General features: G+C 41.5%; 1 protein-coding gene and 1 long non-coding RNA gene across 11 annotated transcripts in view; one reads left to right on the top strand and one right to left on the bottom strand.

Annotated features, from left to right (window-relative positions):
• The window catches only part of shank3b (SH3 and multiple ankyrin repeat domains 3b), a 74985-nt gene extending 70928 nt beyond the window's left edge, over positions 1 to 4057 (top strand). For all 10 annotated transcript variants that reach the window (XM_036148800.1, XM_036148796.1, XM_036148798.1 and 7 more), the window contains 2 exons: positions 525 to 1812; positions 3168 to 4057. In XM_036148800.1, the coding sequence (XP_036004693.1) occupies positions 525 to 1812; positions 3168 to 3762 (1883 nt within the window). In that variant the 3' untranslated portion in view covers positions 3763 to 4057. The remainder of the gene's footprint in view (positions 1 to 524; positions 1813 to 3167) is intronic.
• Positions 2790 to 19649, bottom strand: part of LOC118566541 — a 32420-nt gene continuing 15560 nt past the window's right edge. The window contains exon 3 of the long non-coding RNA XR_004933093.1: positions 2790 to 2907. This is a non-coding gene — a long non-coding RNA (uncharacterized LOC118566541). The remainder of the gene's footprint in view (positions 2908 to 19649) is intronic.

The raw sequence follows: 19649 nt of genomic DNA, 5'->3' as shown, positions 1-19649 counted from the left end.
CTTGTTGGTTGCACTTTATGTTCAACAAGGATTGATGTCCAAATCAACTAAAAGCTGTTCTCTTGAATAATATTCTGATCAATAGAAACATTAAAAGTTCATATTTTAAATAGTTTTTGTTTACAAACATCTTTATTTAGAGGCCATTTTTGTTGCTTGTGGTTAATGCGGAGAAAAGTCAAAATTGCAATTTTTGTTGAAATATATTGTAGGCAGAACGCAATAATTTCTGCTCTGAGTTTAGATGCTGTTGATCTTTTAGCAACTAATCTGCACAGCGAGGAAACAAATTGATTTGTTGTTTGTATATGTTTAAAAAGACATGATAAATTAAACTGGGGAGGGGGGAAATCACATTAAATCGCAATATTAAAGATAAAAAATTGCAATTAGATTATTTTCCAAAATCGTTCAGCCCTAATGCTTTTAAGAGTCGAAAACACATGAAGTATAGATTTTATTTTCTCCAAAATAGAGTAAAATTCAGCCCCATTAAACTTGTCCGACTTGTTTTATGTCCTCAGATCCATCGTCTCCACTCGCCTTGGCTCTGGCTGCTAGAGAACGAGCGCTCACCGCCCGCACGCCCAGTCCCGAGCCTCGAATCAAACACACCTCAGCCTCCACCACGCCCGTTCCCACCCCAGCTGCCAGTCCAGAGACCAGACACAAGCGCATCCCTTTCACCACCCCGCAGAGCAGCCCCGAGCCGCGATCCAAGCGCACCTCTCCCCAGACCAGCCCAGAGCAGCGCACCAAACACACGACGCCTCAAACGAGCCCTGAGCTGAGGCACAAGCGCATCACGCCGCCGCTGTTCCCCGACGGCCAGGTGGAGCGCCCTGAAACCGAAGGGGGCGTGACCTCACCTGCCGCCCCCTCCCCTGAACGGTGGAGGCCCTCCCCTCTGCCGGCCCTGGCCAACGAGAGCCACGGCGCTCTGATCGACAGACGGAGGAGTCTGACGGTCGGCAGCTCGGAGGAGGAGGGCGGGGCTTACACCGTCACCCTCCCGCCTGCCCTGCTGTCCTCCAGCGACGAGGAGACCAGGGAGGAGCTGCGCAGAATTGGCCTGGTGACTCCTCCCCCCGCCTTCGCCAGCCCGCCTCCCCCCCCTCCTCCACCGTCCTCCCTCTCCCTGTTGCCACGGCGAGGAGGCGAGGGAGGAGGCGAGAGCGGCCCTGAGTCCCTCGGGAAACGAGACGAGGAGGAAGGAGGAGACGAGCGTCTCCACGACAGCTCCTTGTCCCCCAGTTCGCTCCCCCCCTCCATCACCCTGGCCTCCCCTCCCGCTCCAACTTCTCCGTCCTCCCCACCCGCCGCTCATCCCTCCCCCTCCTCCGCCGCCACCTCCCCGTCGGCTCTGAAGCCCCGCCTCCGGTCGCCGATCGGCCGCGGCCGCTCCGCGCTGCGGGACCCGCTGCTGAAGCAGTCGTCGGACAGCGAGCTCCTCCCCTCCGCCGCCTCCTCCTCCTCCCCCTCCTCCCCGCTCTGCTCCTCCCCCACCAGCGGCAGCAGCCGGCAGCCGCGCTACCTGTTCCAGAGGAGGTCCAAGCTGTGGGGGGGCGGGGACGACGAGCGGCGCGGCCTGAGCCCAGAGGAGGGCCGCCCGGCGGCGCTGGGAGGTCAGAGCTCCGGGTCGGCGGTGGACCTGACGGCCCGATCGGCGTCCGCCCTGGAGCTGAGCGGCCGCGCCGGGTCGGGACTCGATCTGGCCAACCGCCTCCAGCTGCTCAACAAAGACAGCCACTCTCTGGGGGAGGAGCCGAGTCCCCTGGACCCGGGCAGGAGGTCACCTGTAGGGGGCGCCAGGTACATCCGACGGCCTGATAGGGAGATCCAGCAGAGAGGAGTGACACGATGTTTGTTACGCGCAGGTGGTTCAGAGGCTAAAAGGTGTTTTAAATCACTCAACAGTGAATAATCCGACTTTTAAAATTAAAACTTAAAAGTATTTAGCCACGTTATGATTATAAAAAAGACCAAAACAGTTTTATCAGGATAAAATAAGGTTATATACACCAAGCCTCCACCTTCATAGTGTTTTCCTTTTTGAGCAGAAAAATTATTCTCTCTCAGGTGCGATAAACAGATATAAACAGACGTGGCGCCATCTAGTGGCAGTATCTCAGAACTATCCTAATGCTGGTTTGCTTAATTAATAAATAACTTGTAAATAATGGCGGACTGAGCCTGACTCTCTGCAATGCCTCGCAGTAAAGCTGCAACTTGGCGTGATGAAGACCAACGTTATTAATTAACTAAACAGATCTACAGCAACTTATATCAGAACATTTACTCCTGTCAGTCAACTCTGCGTCACATCTGAGCCTCGGCAGATTTAGCGTCTGATTCAGTGAACACCAACGTTCAGACTGGATTCCTAGAGACATTCCAGACTTTTCCCTCTTGGAATTATATATGAATCATATTTCTAGCGCTTTTTTTACACTCGATCTTGGACATTTCTTCATTGTTTTGCTGGGAGATGCTAATAGCCGTTAGCCGCTTCCTTGCTTTATCCTCTGCTGCCCATGCGCAGTACGTACTTCCGTTAATATCATAAATAAACTCAAAAACTCAAACAACAAATTTAGCAAAAATAAAGCATAAAACACCAAAATAACAACTAATACGCCAGAAGGACATGACAATCTTTCATAAAACTTTGTATGCAACCAGAGTGAGATACTGACGTATAAATAAATAAAAAAGTAAAATAACATGGCTGTGCACCTTTAAGTAGCAGCTGGACAACCTCTGTTTTGTTGAAGAAGTTTAACTTCTTCTTCTTCTTTGGTTCGAACATGAACCCATATCCTTCGGCCCGCTCTGAGCTTTAATTGGCCTGGAGGCTTTAAACCCCGTTCCACTTCCTGTTTGCGACATTAACACTTTAAAGAAAACCTGCAAGAAACGGTAAAGAATTAAAAAAAAATATCTTTATGAATAAAAATATAAATAAAACAAAAACTAGGAATAATATTTGTATAATTTTATATGCAACATTGACTTGGATATTTTCTAAGGATAACCGAATCCACCAGGATAAACATCTGGATCAGCCTGTAAATAATAATAAAATGAGGTTCTGGATCGTTGAGAAAAGAAGCGAAGCGTTCGGCTCCCTGAACGCTGCCGCTAACTTCCTGCTTGATGTCCTGCAGGTTGTTCTCCAGCCTTGGTGAACTGCACACCATCTCCCAGAGGGGATACGGCGCCAGCTACACGGTCCGACCAGGAAGCCGCTACCCGGTCACCCGCCGGAGTCCCTCCCCCTCGCCCTCCCCCTCAGATCGCTCCATGGGGCTGGGTTCCTCCCCCACGGCCAGCTCAGAGCGGCCCGACTTGAGCTCGGGTCGCGGCCTCACCATCCTGAAGTCGTCGAGCCTCAGCCTGCCGTCGGAACCGAAGGAGGTCCGTTTCGTTATGAGAAGCGCCAGTGCACGAACCAGATCCCGCTCTCCTTCGCCCTCGCCTCACGCCTCGCCTTGCCCCTCCCCGGTCCTCAGCGGGCCCCTGTTGGCCCTGCGGCCCTGGAGGCAGCGGCCCCTTAACCTGTGGAATAAATACGACGTGGGTGACTGGCTGGAGAGCATGGGCCTGGCCGAACACCGCCAGCGCTTCCAGGAGCACGAGATCGAAGGCTCCCACCTCCCGGCGCTCACCAAGGAGGACTACGTGGAGCTGGGCGTCACCAGACTGGGACACCGCATCAACATCGAGAGGGCTCTTAGACAGCTGCTGGATAGCTCCACTTGACCCCTCGCCTCCGACCAATCACCACCTCTAGACCCATCTCCTCCGTCAGCTATCTCAGCCGCCACAGAGCCGCCGCCCTTGTGTTGACGCCCAGATCTCCGAAGCGTCTCGCCCGATCAGCTCCTTGATCAACGCCCGACGACTGGAGGCCTCACCTCCGAGTCCAGCTTCCACCGACGTACGAAACGATTTAAACGTCTAAAGTTCTCGCCAGATGTTGGGTAAAACACGCGTAATTCAGACAAAGAGGATCAGGGTCTTTCTTTTAGTTCACTCACTCATGAAATACGGTTGGGTTCAAAAGCCTTTTTCGATGGTTTCATCTTCAACACGTCTCCTATGTCCATTCTGACCTTCAGTCCTTCCACAGATTAAAGCCTGGTGATTACTTAGGCCTCGCTGAAAGATCCTAGCCAGATGTATGTCGCTCCGCCTAGCTCCACTCATCCATCTGGGACCTCTCCATAGGAATTGCCTTTATTGAAGGCTGGGCCTTATCAAAAATTCTTGCATATGATTGGATAAGCCACTTGTCTGAAATCTTTATCGACGTGCTATTTCAACCACTCACACCGAAGCTAACCTGTGACGCTGATGAGAGCGACGCAGGAAAAAAAAAAAAAAGTATTTTAGCCACATGTTAAATGTGTTTGCGGCTCTAGTGGCGTTTTATTGACAGTGAGCTGACAGGAAGAGGGGGGAAGACAGGCGGCAAAGCGCCGCAGGTCGGAGTCGATCCCGGGCCGACCGCGTCGAGGACTTAAGGCCTCCTAACATGGTTAGCCGCTAACCGCTAACGGTTAGCGGCTAACCGTTCGGGGGACGCGCCCCGGAAAACAAAACTTGCCAAATCCGGTCAGGAGAAGGGCGAAAACATGGTTTCCACCAACAAAAGCCTTCAGAGGCGTTCTCTGACGTTCTTTTAATGAAACAATATTAGGTAGATTGGACAACACGGAAGAAATAGCAGCATCAATGTTATCGCTTGCTTCCTCGACGAGCCACCATTGCTATCAAAACAGTCTCACGTCACGGTGGCTTCTCCACTACGTCACATCTATGAAACTCCAGCCCTGCGTCCTGATTGGCCAGACCATAAAATTGGTTGGAGAAATCACTTTCTATGGGAGATGTCCCAGATGGATGTGAGTGAAGCTAGGCGGAGCGACATACAGCTGGCGGAAGTCAGGTTAGAAAGATCCAGCCTCTTAATCCTCATAATCTCAGCATAAATTTTTCTCCATCTCACCTCCAGCCTTCACTGCTGCTGTGGTGTTTTGGGGGTGATGTGCCTCCCCCCCCCCCCATGCCGTGTGCGATCACTTTAAAATAGTTCAGCTATGGTCTCATCTGGCCAGACTATTTACTCCCAGCATTTTACTGCAAGCATCAGCGTGGTTTTCTTTCGGCAGTGGAGTCTAGCGCAGTAAGTGCTCTTTTTGAGCCGTAACGGCCTCTTGGACAACACTTGATTATTGTTTAGCTTCCCTGTCTGAAATATTGCAAAGAGCACCAATTGTCTCTAACAAACACCATCTGCATGTTTTGCAACAACAAGGTTGTGGAGGCGTAGAGAAAGCTCTGCGTTTACCCACAATGAGACGCAGTACACTGCTAATCAGTCACGACTAAACCAGCTAACACCGCTAGCACTGCTTTTTAGATACGGATACATTTTAGTGATTTTTCTCACCTTTCTGCACTTTTGAAGCTTCTTTTTTCTAAGGTTACAACATTTTCTGCACATAGTTCAACTCATTTTGATTTCTTTGTGGATTACTTGGGTTGTTCCCAACATCTGGTGTGAATTTCACGTCAACAGTCCCATTAAAATGTTACATCTAAAATAAAAAGGTTAAATTTATGAAATTCAGATTAGAGGCTAAATAATAATCGTTATTTTCCATTAACGATTATATGCCAAATGGGTCCTTTAAACAATGGTCCATAAACTAAAATCTATTGTTAATGGATTCATTATGTTTATCAACATTTAGTTCCAGAATTCCTGAATTACAAAAACTTTAAAATATTTTTTTCCATTAGAAAGTCCCAGAACCTTTCAGATCCAGAACAGATTCACTTAATTGTGTCATCTGAATAAAACTAAACTCATTTAGGAAATATAAAAAAAACTGCCCATTTTTCCAGGGCTGATTTAATCAGTAAATATTAAGTTTTCGCTTAATATTATTTTTAATGTTACTTTGATCCAACTTAATGAAATTCAGTAACTCAGTAGACTTGATTGATATTTAAGTGAAAGCAAATAAAAAATGCCATAAACTTTTTATTTTAATCACAATTTACTTACAACCAAATGTTTCGCTTTGTGTGCAGAGATAAACTTTTAAGAGTTTGAGTCTTATTATGAGATTAATCAGGATAATTTGAATAAAATGAGCTTAAAAAGCTGCGGTGGCTCACAGCTTAACATGAGCTGGACTCTGAGCGCTGCTGCTGGCGGAGCGGCGCTGATCAAGCAGCTGAACGACGAGACGGTTCTGCCACGCCGGGTCGATCTGGACCTGATGGGACTTTTTCAAAAACTGGAGATTTTCTTTTTTTTGTTGTAGTTTTCAGAAAGCCGTTGTAATTTTTCTCCTCCCAAGTATCACATATCATAAAGCTTTTGTGTTACTTCAGACATGAATTCATATGTTAATGGAGCTCATTTAGACTTAATCAATAAGTAATAATAATAATAATAATAGCGTGGTGGTGATGCCGTACAGAGCTTTTAGTAGTCTGGAAACAGATTTTTAGTTATGATTTGACAATGAGTTGAATTTCCAGCAGATGTTTTGGAGTTCATGATGATTTGTCGATGAGTGTGACTTCGTGCCGACGTGTTGGTGTGTTTCAGGGAGAGCTGCTGCAGAGCTCCGACCTCTCTGGTTTCTAACCTGCTTATTGAGGGCTTACTGTACACGGTGCTATCTGTTCAAAGCCATCTGTACAGACTATACCTTCCTCCTCCTCTTCATGCATCTTCCTCACTCTGACACCCGATCAATCAGCCAGAAACGGATCAATTAGAACGAGCCCGTTACGCCCTGATCAAGGTCTCACAGGAACAGGCCATAAAAGGAGTTTCCTCCCCTGCCATATAAGGGATGATGTCCCTGCCATAAGTGGAGTAAAACAGGAGCCCCATAATATTCAGATGTTTATATGCTTTTTATAAACCTTCACAGGGAAGATTTTTGTGCCAATAAAGAGGAAATTTTAACTAGAATCCAGCAGAAGCTGTTAGTTAGACAGAAAGCTGAACATGTTTACAGATCGGCTCTTAAGAACCGTACCTTAACGGGTTTATGACGCAGTGCAGTTAAAGGCAGGTTATTATATTTTATGGGATTTAAATCCGTCATTAAACAGGTGCTGCTGCATGAACAAACTGAAAATGTTCAAATATGATCAACTTCAAGACTTCATTTCTGCCGATATCCACAGCAACAGAATATTACCCAAAGGAATATTTAATAGGTCAGAGCTATAATTAAAGAAATTATATTGTGTACATAAATATATATATATTGTCTTATTTCTGCATAAGCTGCAGTAAAATGTTAAACTACTAGTATTAAAATTAAAGTACAAGCATTAAACTACAGTTTTGATCCAGTCCACAATCAGACGTCCAGATTTTACCGTCATGTTTCTGGTGGAAACATCTCAGCTGCTGTAATAAAGCTAAAAAACTTTTGTTTCATACGTTGTTCAGTTCCTGTTGTATAGCTACCTAATGCTAGTTGCACTTTATGGCCAAATCTCTTAAAGAAACAGTACATCTAAAACACTCTTCTACCAAACTGGTCCCAGTGATGGTTCCTGGACAGGAATGGACCGAGTTCTACGGCGTTAGACTTGCCTCACTAGATCTTTTTAAGCTTATCTTCTGATAACCATGTTCCCTGAATAATCCATCCGTCCAAGTAACCCAAAAGCATTTAAAAAGTGGATAAAATCGACAACGGCATAATTTAAGATGTCATGTTGGTTGTTTTCTTCCTGAAAATTGGACACGAAGTAAAATCTGGTTTTCCAAATTCATCTGGACCCAAAAACATAACGTAAAAAAAAAAAAAGGGGATTTTTCTCCATACAAAAGGAAGCTTTTAAATCAAGGAATATTTTTTTATAAATTTAGTGAAAGAGAGGCGATGGTTATGAAGGAAGCTTCGTGTTGAACAGGATCACATAATCGGCGTCTGTCTCGGCTGGAGCTGAATGCGTTTCCCTACAGCCCCTGATCTAAAGGGTTCTTCACTTGTTTTTAATGCTGGCCTTAGAATCAGAACCGGAACCAGTTTGGTGGGAACACAAGGCCCAGATAAGCGAGCCTGATCTGCTTCCTCTAACGCGCGTCTTAATGTTTCCAATGCAAACGTCAGACGTTAGCGCCACACACCCATTACCCCTCTGAAGCACAATCAATCGCTCCGTGCCTGTTACCAACGGCGACGTCCGCCGAGCTACAATCACGATCCCAAAGGTGTACGAAGTGAAAGTTTTGTAGAGCGAACTCAGACGTGCGTCTAAAGGTCCATTCATACCCTACGTTTGGTCTACACGTCCGTATTTCTGTCCGTACGTTCTATCCATTGACTCCTTCATACCACCGTCCGTTGAGGTGCGCAATAACCAATATGTCCTCTAGGTGGCAGTGCTGGGCGCCAATGATTCGTCATTGATCAAACATGGCGACGGTCCAAGACGTGATTTTGTTGTATTTGCTCCGTAAGTAAACTTTTTGTTTGTCCCTGTGCCCCGGACACGACACATCATATATGTGTGGGTAGTTGTGGACAAGCTCCGCAAGTCGTTCCTCGAATCCCGCCATTGTTTAAAGCCCAGAATTATAACCTTCTTCGTGATTTTGTTAAAATTTTGTACTACAAACTCAATAGCGCCCCCACCGTTTCCGGTAGTATTGCTCCGTATTGATCCGTTTCATCTGTAATCGTAAGTTCCCATTTTTCGTGTCAAAATACGGACAAAATCGATGGTTAGAACGTATGAAACACTCCATTCAATTCAATTCAATTTTATTTATATAGCGCCAAATCATGAAACATGTCATCTCAAGGCACTTTACAAAGTCAAGTTCAATCATATTATACAGATTGGGTCAGATTATACAGATTGGTCAAAAATGTCCTATATAAGGAAACCACACATATCCGTCTTTTTTACGTGAGGTATGAATGGGCCTTAAGTCAGCGCATCGAGCCTCTAGCATATCTGCTACGGTGTCGCTACAGACAAATAAATACACGAGACAGGTCAGCCGTTCTGGTCCACCAGGTGTGCAAGTAGCCAGTAAACAGAAGGTTCTGGTTCAATACTAGAAGGAGACGAGTTAAAAGCTCATTTCAGAACCAGGAAACTAAACCCAGGAGCCCGATGGTGCCGTTCTTCTGCTTTCCTGGAGGTTTTTTAATTTTTTCCTTTTCCCAAGAACTCGTTTGTTATCCAGCAGTAAAAGTCGTGAAACGCACGGCAATAAATCTAAATATAATATTCTACAGTTAAGTTGTATCAGATTTTCAATTTAAACAGTTAAAGCCTTTTTATAGAGAGTGATGTGATTCCAGAGTTTTTTTTTCTGTTAATTTTCATCGTTATGTCTTACAGCTAATTAAAAACCCAGAATGTGGTTTCTAAGAAAATTACAACATTACATAAGACCAATAAAGATTTAATTGAGAACAGAAATGATAGAGCCATGCTGCGCTTTATTAAACTCATCAGGACCGTCACGTTTTGTTGGAAATAGATTTCCTTTCCTTTGTCTTCACACAACAGACGCTGTAAATCCATCGTTTAGGGTGAGAATGCGCTGATTTATTAAAACACCGGAATGGAAGAGAAACACCAAAAAATGTTTGATAGTTTTTACACCGTTTAGCCATGAGAAAATACTGATGCGTTTATATTTTAACAGAATCAGCTGAAGTGACTAGGAGTAAACATATAGTTATATGATTATAGGTCATAATTATATGGTTTTATTCAGATAAATGGGAAGCAGAGTCGGGTGGTAAATATTCTTTAATTAACTTTTCAAACAATTAAGAAGGAAAATAAGGGGGGGAAATAAAAAGTGATCCAGCCTAAAAATAATGTTGTATAAAAAGGGACAGATTACCTAAATTAAAGGATTTTAGGATTATTTGAAAGTCAAAATTTTTACTTCATCCAACAGCAGATGTGCAGTAAAACCAGCAGAGAGAATATATTCTGATGTTATGTCTAAAACTTTCTTAAATATGAACCCGGAAGAGCAGGAGATGTCTTAAAAAATTTAAAGCAACCTGTTTGAAATATCTGAAATGTATTATCTTTTATCACTCGTCCTGCTAATCAGTGTTAATGTATGAATTATTAAAATTTCAAGGGTTCACTCATCTTTACTGCAGTACTCTATCCAGTACACATACTACAGTATATGTACTTTTATAAGTTGTTTATAATTGGTTACACTAGAGATTTTAGTTCTTTACAGCAGGTGGCGCTGCAGAGTGAGGTTAAACTAAATCTGCTCATTCAAAAGGGATTATTAAGTTATAAATCAACAGAAAACAGCCACCACAGCTTCTTCTGCTTCCTGCTGACTGGCTGAGGTCCCGACTGTCTGAACCTGCGTGTAAATCCTTCCTCCTCTTCCTCTTTTTACAGTATGTCTGTGGTTTCTTCTGGAGTGAGTGGCGTGCGTGTACGTGCAGTTTTCTCTTTTCTAAACCCCAGAGAGCACATGATGACAGCTGATGAGCTCTTTAACAGATTGTAATCTTTATAATAAACTGTCATTTATTACAAACTGAGCGCTGGCTTCCTGTCTGGTTCTTTCACAATAAAACTCAGTCCCAGGTTTGAGACCTAAGAGTCAAGAAAATGAAGCCTGTAGTAAACTCAATGACAGACCGAATGTCTGGCAATGTAGCGTCTTAATTGTCTTAATGCCAAAATGAGCCCAACAGGTTTTACTTTCACCAGTGGAGCATTACTGCTTTCACCATAGTGCTCCACATGATTTATATATGCAAGAAGCTTTAATATAATTTATGCAGGGGATATTTCAAGTTAAATGGACACTGAAACAAGAAGGTAAAAGAGAAAAAAAAAGGAGAAACGGTGAAAGAGAAGAGGAGAAGAAGAGAGTGATATAACATCCTCTGAGTCTGCTTCTACACCTGCAAAGAGAGTATCTACTTTTCCCTAGTAAATGAATAAATGTGCATCTTATTCCTAATATAATTACACAATAAAAAGGAAAGGAATTGTTGTTCAACTCAAAATGTTAACTGTACTGTTACTGGTCTATGCACATTACATAATTAAGAACATTAAAAATCCCCCCCAAAAAAAACATTAAAAACCAAAAGATATTAGTAGGTGTTTACTTAAGTCTTTAAGATAGTTTTCTACAGGCAGCTTTACTACAACAGTAGAAATAAAATCCTGAAATTATGGCTTTTAGTTTCAGCGACACCGCAAGAGTTGAAGTGGCTCCATTTGGCCCCCCCTATGAAACATTTCTGGAGGCGCCACTGAGCTGAAGATAATAATAGTTTTCTGTATAGAAGTGAATTTGTAAGCGCCTGAAAGTCAACCAGCTGCAGACCAGAGAGCAAGGGCAGATTTACACACAAACGTCTTCTAAGCCGGACAAAATAAACAAAAATGGATCACAGCATCAAAGAGCTGCCTGGACAGGAAAGATTTCAGGTTTGTACACTGCGTGAATTGATAAAAGTCAATATATATATATATATATATATATATATATATATATATATATATATATATATATATATATATATATATATATATATATATATATATATATATATATAGTACAGACCAAAAGTTTGGACACACCCAATTCAAAGTTTTCTTTATTTTCATGACTATGAAAATTGTAGATTCACACTGAAGGCATCAAAACTATGAATTAACATGTGGAATTATATACTTAACAAAAAAGTGTGAAACAACTGAAAATATGTCTTATATTCTAGGTTCTTCAAAGTAGCCACCCTTTTGCTTTGATTACTGCTTCGCACACTCTTGTGTATATAATTCCACATGTGTTAATTCATAGTTTCGATGCCTTCAGTGTGAATCTACAATTTTCATAGTCATGAAAATAAAGAAAACTCTTTGAATGAGAAGGTTTGTCCAAAGTTTTGGTCTGTACTGTGTGTGTGTATATATATATATATATATATATATATATATATATATATATATATATATATATATATATAGTGTTGGGCAAGCTACTTGTCCAGTGTAGTGAGCTAAGCTATCAGTTACTCGAACAATAAATTAAGCTTCACTACACAAAAGCTACCACCTATAGAAATATAGCAAGCTAAGTTACACAAATGTGTTAAAAGTAGCTTAACTACATCAGAAGCTACTTAACGTTGTACCAACCTAATGTCAGATCAATTGAAAATGAGTCTGATACACTGGTTAAAACATTTATTAAAGATCAGCCAATGACCTAACACAGTGTAGACATTGCTTTATGAGCAGCATAATAAAATACAAACTGAAGTAATTACTGCTAGAAATAAAACAAAAAGGTTATTGGCCTAGTACGTGCGGTGGCGTTAATAACGTTTGGTGGCGTTTTTTGCATATTATATTATCAGGAGGTTGTCTTTTATGTGCTCAGCCACTAGATTTAAAGGTGTTTTACCCAATAAGAACACTGCAGCACCAGACACAACCAGGAGATCCCTGATCGTTGGGGAAAGGCAGAAAGAAGATGCACCATAAGCTTTTTCATATTTCTTTTGTCATTTTAAACATGAAACTACCAAAGCACAAGCCAAGTAGTAGAACTAAATGTTGAAAAGAAATTAAAAGCTTTAACACCGCGCGTTCTGGCTGGAAACGCGCGGTGACGTAAAAAACGCGCGCTCGCATAAAATACGGGTTGGAACAGCACGTTATTGTACGGACGATAATTTGCCTAATCGGCTTGCCATAAGTTCCACTGCCGTATGCATGCGCATGTTTCGATAGATACAGACAGGAGAGGCAAAGTAGAAGCTCGCGCATGAACATGTCCAACCAACAACTCAGATTGATTGTTCACTCTGAATGTTGTTTCAAAATAGCAAACCTGGTTTAATTTCTTAGTTATGTCCTGGATTTTGTAGCGTTTGTGGACGCTACGTCGCTACTTGATCAAAAAAATAACGTCACTACAGGAAAGTTACTTGATTCATAAAGCAGCGACGCTACGGTCAAGCTACTGGAAAATGTAGTTTAACTAATAGCTTCGCTACATGTAGCGGCGCTACTGCCCATCACTGTGTGTATTATATATATATATATATATATATATATATATATATATATATATATATATATATATATATATATATATATACACACACACACACACACAGACATCTATAATCTGGACGTACACTTATATATAAACACACACCTATTTATTTATAATACTTCAAAATCTATATATGCACATCGATCAAAAGCCAATCTGGCTGCCAATCTATCAATTAATCTCTATATATTTTTTTACAAGTATATGTAAGCTCCATCTATATCTTTCTATCTGAATACTTAATACATATACACAGGAAACATAGACGTTCACTACTTTCTGCCACATACAACATGGCGGTGACATCGACATGCAAACCTGCGCTCAATGAGGCGTCTATGTATATAAGTCCGTGGTTTGAATGGTGACATTGTTCTGTAGGCCCGTCACAGCTGAACAAGGTAAAAGGCCAAATTTGATTATGGCAGGAAACACACTTTGCTGATTATGAATATGCAAAACTAAACAGGCTGGGTGTTAAACATGTTTTTTTATTTTCCCCACGGTCATGAGGGTAGGCGATTTTGGTGTCCAGAACCTTAGATTATGAACATATATCAGAATATAAAGACAAGGAAGGGAGATGCATACTGATAACTGGTAAGACTGATGGTAACTTGATTAGTTTTTAAATATAGAAGGCAGTGATTGGTCCCTGTACAAGCATATATTATTATTCTTCAAGTAGGAAAGAGGATACGAGAAATATTGGGAAAAGAGCGGTTCAGTTGGTGGACAAATTAAAGTTTGGCAGATGTAAGGAGAAACCACCATCCAGCAGACAGGGAATATAGACACTACTGTATTCTTTACATTTAAAAACAATTTATACAGGTTAAAAAGTCATGAAATGGGTCCCTGTACAGCGTAAGAAGGAAAAGAAAACTTTGACTGTAATGGCTATCGTCCAACTAATGTTTTTTTCGGACCATAAGACGCATTAAATATTCTCCCCAAGTCTGTAACATCACTCCTCCACGTCCACAGCTCTCTATCCGTCTATGCTAGGAGGACAGAGTAGCTGGATTACACTGCCCTGTTTCTAACATAAGGCCAAAATAAACTTAACTTTTATAATGAATTAACTTAATAGGTTTATTGTTGCTAGCGCGTACTCCAGGCTGCCTTACATGAATCCACTTCTAGTTCAGACGTTACAGGCAGTCTGGTAGACAGCTCAGGGGTCCTAAGGTAGTGACACAGTGTACCGTAATGCTTTGTTGCTAACCAAAGTTGTATTTACATAAAATCAGTCAGTAAGCACAACGGTGATCAGATATAAGGCGCACTATCAAGTTCTGAGAAGATTTAAGGATTTTGAGTGTGATTTATAGTCCGAATTGCTTTCTACCAGGGATAAAACATAAGGATCAAACAGGTTTGACTTCCAGTTTTGTGACTGATGGAGTAAGACGTGGGGAAGGGAGCTCCTGCAGACTATCTTTTTTACAAGGTGTAATTGGACATTTCCGTGCACTTTACGGATCCTCTTGATTTTGCAACGACTTTACGACAACCTAAGATGCCTCCGAAGCCAAAAAATACGAATAACTCAACCACTATGATAGCGAGGCCTAGCCCGCTGCCTGCATCCCCGCCTTAGCCTGCTAAGACCGACACAACACGGGACACGGCTACCGGGCGACCGCCTTCGGAAGAGGTTTCCACAGCCCGGAACGTATATTCACCGGACTTTAAAGACGGACTTCTCGCTGCGCTTCGTGCAGAGATGGTGGAGATTTTCAAGACGGAATTGGAGACGGCGTTGACTAACAATCTGACTCAGATTAAATCGGAGCTGCACGGCGTGAAGACCGAGCTAAGTGCTAGCATTGCGGCTATCATGTCGGAGGTGGATACACTAAGGGCGACTGTTGCAGACATGGAGGGACCGCTGTCGTCATGCACTGACGATGTTGTCTCACTCAAGGGTAATTTGGCCAAACTTTCAGCGCAGGTCCTCGCTCTTGACGGGTTCCCTGACGGGTTCCCTGTTGAATTTTTTAAAGCTTTCCAAGCCAAACTTATCCCATTACTTCATTCTGTCTATGTTGAGTCCTTATCAGTCGGTTCACTTCCTCCCTCCCTAAAACAGGCTTCTATCAGTGTTCTCTTAAAGAAGGACAAGGATCCTGACCTCTGTACTTCCTATAGGCCAATTTCTTTAATGAATGTGGACAAAAACTCTCGCAAAAGCTCTGGCCCGGAGACTCGACCGAGTTCTCCCAACAATTATCTCCAAGGAGCAGACTGGCTTTATAAAGGGGCGTCAACTTTATTACAATGTTCGTACCTTGTTAAATGTTGTTTATTCCAGGGAGACAACCGCCACGCCCGAGGTTGTTATATCAATCGATGCTGAAAAGGCGTTTGATCGGGTAGAATGGAGTTACCTTTTTGCTGTTCTACCTAAATTTGGACTAGGGGAAAATTTTATATCATGGATACGCCTTCTTTATACACTGCCCTGTGCCAGTATTATTACTAACAACAACCGATCCGGTTACTTTTTCTTAAATAGAGGTTGTAGACAGGGCTGCCCCCTGTCACCCCTCTTGCTTGCTCTTGCAATAGAACCTTTGAGTATTTTTCTGAGAACTTCTCCCAGGGTTAAAGGAATTGTCAGGAGTCATGCAGAACTAAGGCTATCGTTGTACGCAGATGATTTACTTTTATACATTACCGACCCAATAGGAACCTGCCCCGCTATCGTCAAATTCTTTCACAGATTCGGTCAGTTCTCAGGGTATAAAGTTAATGTCGCCAAGAGTGAATGTTATCCTGTTAACTATTCGGCACTGCGGCTCTCTCAATCTGATGTTCCTTTTAAGATGCCTGCATATTATATATTCCTCTTTGGTCATGCCTTATTTGTCTTATTGTTCAGAAGTATGGGGAAATGCAAATAAAACAATTATTGATAAGTTAGTTATTGCAAAAAAAAGCTATAAGGCTTATTAATAAGGTGGGATACCGTGAACCAACTGATAAACTCTTCATTCAAAGCAACACATTAAAATTCAAAGACATTGTTTATATAAAAATACTGGAAATAATGTATAAAGCAGTGAACAAAAGTCTTCCTTCTGGTATTCAGAAATTATTTAAATTAAGAGAGAATAAATATAATTTGCGAGGTTTGTTTATATTTGAATGTGCAAAAGAGAAGAGCCAGATAAAGTCTAGATGTGTTTCAGTTATTGGTGTGAAACTGTGGAATGAACTGAATGATGATTCAAAGTTATGTCCCTTCTTGATGAATTTTAAAAGGGCTTTAAAATGTAAAAGGATAAAATCCTATGTTATGTAGTTTTGAATATTTATATATGTACTGTAAAGAACCTGGTAGGTTGTAAAGGTTTGTAAGTATAACACAGGGTAGGCAATAATAAGCTTTGTTTCAGCCTATTCCTTTTTTTTTTTGGTAAATTGGTAAATTGTGGGTTTGTTTGTTTATCGTTGTTTTTTTTTTTTACTGTTTCCTGTGTTTAATGTTGGATAATTTACTAAAAAAATAAAGTGAAAGTACTACTATGTGACAGTGCCCCTCGGGTTTTCGGTATCTTGGGGTCAACATAACCAGATCTTTTAAGTCTTTGTACCCAAAAAATTTCCTCCCACTCTCCTTAGAAATGAAAAACGACTTCCAAAAGTGGGGGTCCCTCCCGCTCTCTTTGATTGGGAGAATAAGTACTGTTAAGATGAACATCCTGCCAAAATTTCTGTTTCTTTTTATATGTCTACCTGTATTTTTACCAAGAAGTTTTTTTGAATCATTACATGCAGCTATATCTCACTTTTTGTGGAGTGGCAAAACACCCAGGGTTAGACAAAAAAATACTTCAGAACTGTAAGTTCCATGGTGGTCTCTGCCTACCAAATTTTCAATTCTATTACTGGGTAGCTAACATAACTAAAATTGCTTTCTGGTCTAATTCAGTTGACGTACTTTGGTGTCAACTAGAAGCAGATTCATGTTCCTCAGCCTCACTTTTGGCTCTACTTACAGGCCCAGTCTCTTTAAATCCTTCTGGCCAAACCAACAACCCCATAGTTGCAGATACCTTGAGAATATGGTTTCAATTTAGGAAAAATTTTTAATTTACAGATCCCATAGTCCTAACTCCAATTTTAAAAAACCCAATGTTTAAACCCGCTCTTACCGACCCAACCTTCTCCCTGTGGCATGATAAGGGACTAAAATGTTTCAAGGATCTCTATAGGGAAGGATTGTTTTGCTCTTTCCCTGATTTGGCTTCTGAAATGGCTCTCCCACCCTCCCACTTATTTAGATACTTCCAGATAAGGGCTTGTGCGAAATCCTTATTTCCCAATTTCCCTTACCTGTTACCAGAACAATCGTGGGGTGAATTTGTACAACTTAATCCCTTGCAAAGGTCGTTAATATCAAAGGTATATAACTCGATTCAGTCATTTGATTTCTCCCCAACTACAAACATTAGGAGAGCTTGGGAGGATGAACTGGGGCTGGTTTTTGATGATCGCTGGTGGGAGACAGCTTTGACAACTATTCATAAAACTTCTATATGTGCCCGCCTGACTTTGATACAGTTCAAAGTGATATTCAGATGTCATTATTCAAAAACTAGGCTTGCACAGATCTTCCCAGATATGGCAGATGTTTGCAACCGATGTGGAAACTCACCCTGCAATCTAGCTCATATGTTTTTCACCTGCTCAGCCCTCACAAATTTCTGGCAAATTTATTTTCACACTGTATCTATTGTACTTTCAAAAGCTATTGACACTTCGGCTCATTCTGGTATATTTGGTCTCCCAGAGCAGTATAATCGATACTCCGCAACAGAGTTGGAAGTGATAGCTTTTACTTCTTTGATCGCAAGGCGCCATCTCCTCTTTAACTGGAAATCAACGACAGCCCCATCCAGCACAAACTGGATAAAGGAGGTCATGTCCTTTCTGAAGGTGGAGAAAATTAGACATACAACTACTGGAACCTTGAATAAATTCTACTCTAAATGGCAACCATTTATTGATTTTGTGTCTTCGATGTAAAATTTTAACCCCCACGCACCCCCCCTTTTATTATATATATATATATATATATATATATATATATATATATATATATATATATATATATATATATATATATATATATATATTAGGGCTGGGCAAGTTAACGCGTTAATTTTGCGTTAATTCATTAGACTGTTAACGGCGATATTTATTTTATCATGTTGCTCACATGCTTTCAGTCAGTGTCAGTCAGCAGGCGCGCTGACTGCAGCGCGCTGTCACGGCAGCACTCTCCCCCTCCCCTCTCCTACATGGCTCAGCGGCGCCAGCCAATCAGCACACAGGCTCAGCCTGGCCCGCCCACTCAGCTCTCACACAAACTTAACACACAAACAGCTGAGAGAGACCGCAGGAGCGAAAAAACATGAACAGGGGAAGTAGCACCGTTCGGCTTTATTTTAATACCGTAAATGAAATCAAGCTGTATGTTTTGTAAAAAGCCGGTTCATTTCAGTGGAAACAACAAATTTATCTAAGCACGTGAAAAAACATGAAAACGTCGAGCCCCAGAAACGGAGAGAGGAGACGAAACTTCTCTCATTGCCCCGACAGACCCACAGACTGACGTCTCTGACTGAGGCGTTTCAGTCCTCCAGGGAACATCCAGGTAGATCAGTGGATGGATGGATGGATGGATGGATGGATGGATGGATGGATGGATGTTACTGGAGCCCACACATAACATGTAATTAAGACCTTGAAAGAACCCAGTACATATATTAAAAAGTGTTATTTAAGATAAGATAACATTAGCTAATCCTTTTTTTATCCCACGACGGGGAAATTTATAGGATTAAAGCAACAGGCAGGTGCACACAATCATGATACATCAAGCTTAGGGACTTGCTAATATGCAGCAGGTCAAAAAAGGCCATATTTTGCCTGCAGTGCTTGCTGTTCTCTTATGAAGAAAAGATCAACTAGTGCACTAAATTCAATAGATGGGTTGAAAATATCCAGTATAAAATAAGTGCTACAAATGTTACAACACTTTTGTTCATATGGCAGCAGAACATTAAAATAAAAGTGCTCTTTACACTACTTTTGAATTCATTCTTGGAGTTTGTAAATACAATGCGATTAATCGCGATTAATCGCGATTAAATATTTTAATCGTTGCCCAGCCCTAATATATATATATATATATATATATATATATATATATATATATATATATATATATATATATATATATATATATATATATATATATATATATTTTTTTTTTTTTTTTTTTTTTTTTATTTATTTATTTTTTTTTTTTGGCTAGACGTGTTTTTTTTCATTACTAATTTCCTTTCATGTTTTCTTTCTACCCTTGTAGTTCTGTACGTGTTCTTTGTTCCTGAAAAGGTGTACTCTACAGCTAATGCTATAAACCAGGGAAGTAGGGGTCACAAACTCTGAGGTCCCCTGTAGGATGATTTTATGTTCACTGAAACATACTGATATC

This window comes from Fundulus heteroclitus, chromosome 17, assembly GCF_011125445.2.
Source record: "Fundulus heteroclitus isolate FHET01 chromosome 17, MU-UCD_Fhet_4.1, whole genome shotgun sequence".
Classification (NCBI taxonomy): Eukaryota; Metazoa; Chordata; class Actinopteri; order Cyprinodontiformes; family Fundulidae; genus Fundulus; species Fundulus heteroclitus.
Note: the sequence above shows the minus strand (reverse complement) of the source record. Positions and strands in the feature narration are given on the sequence as shown.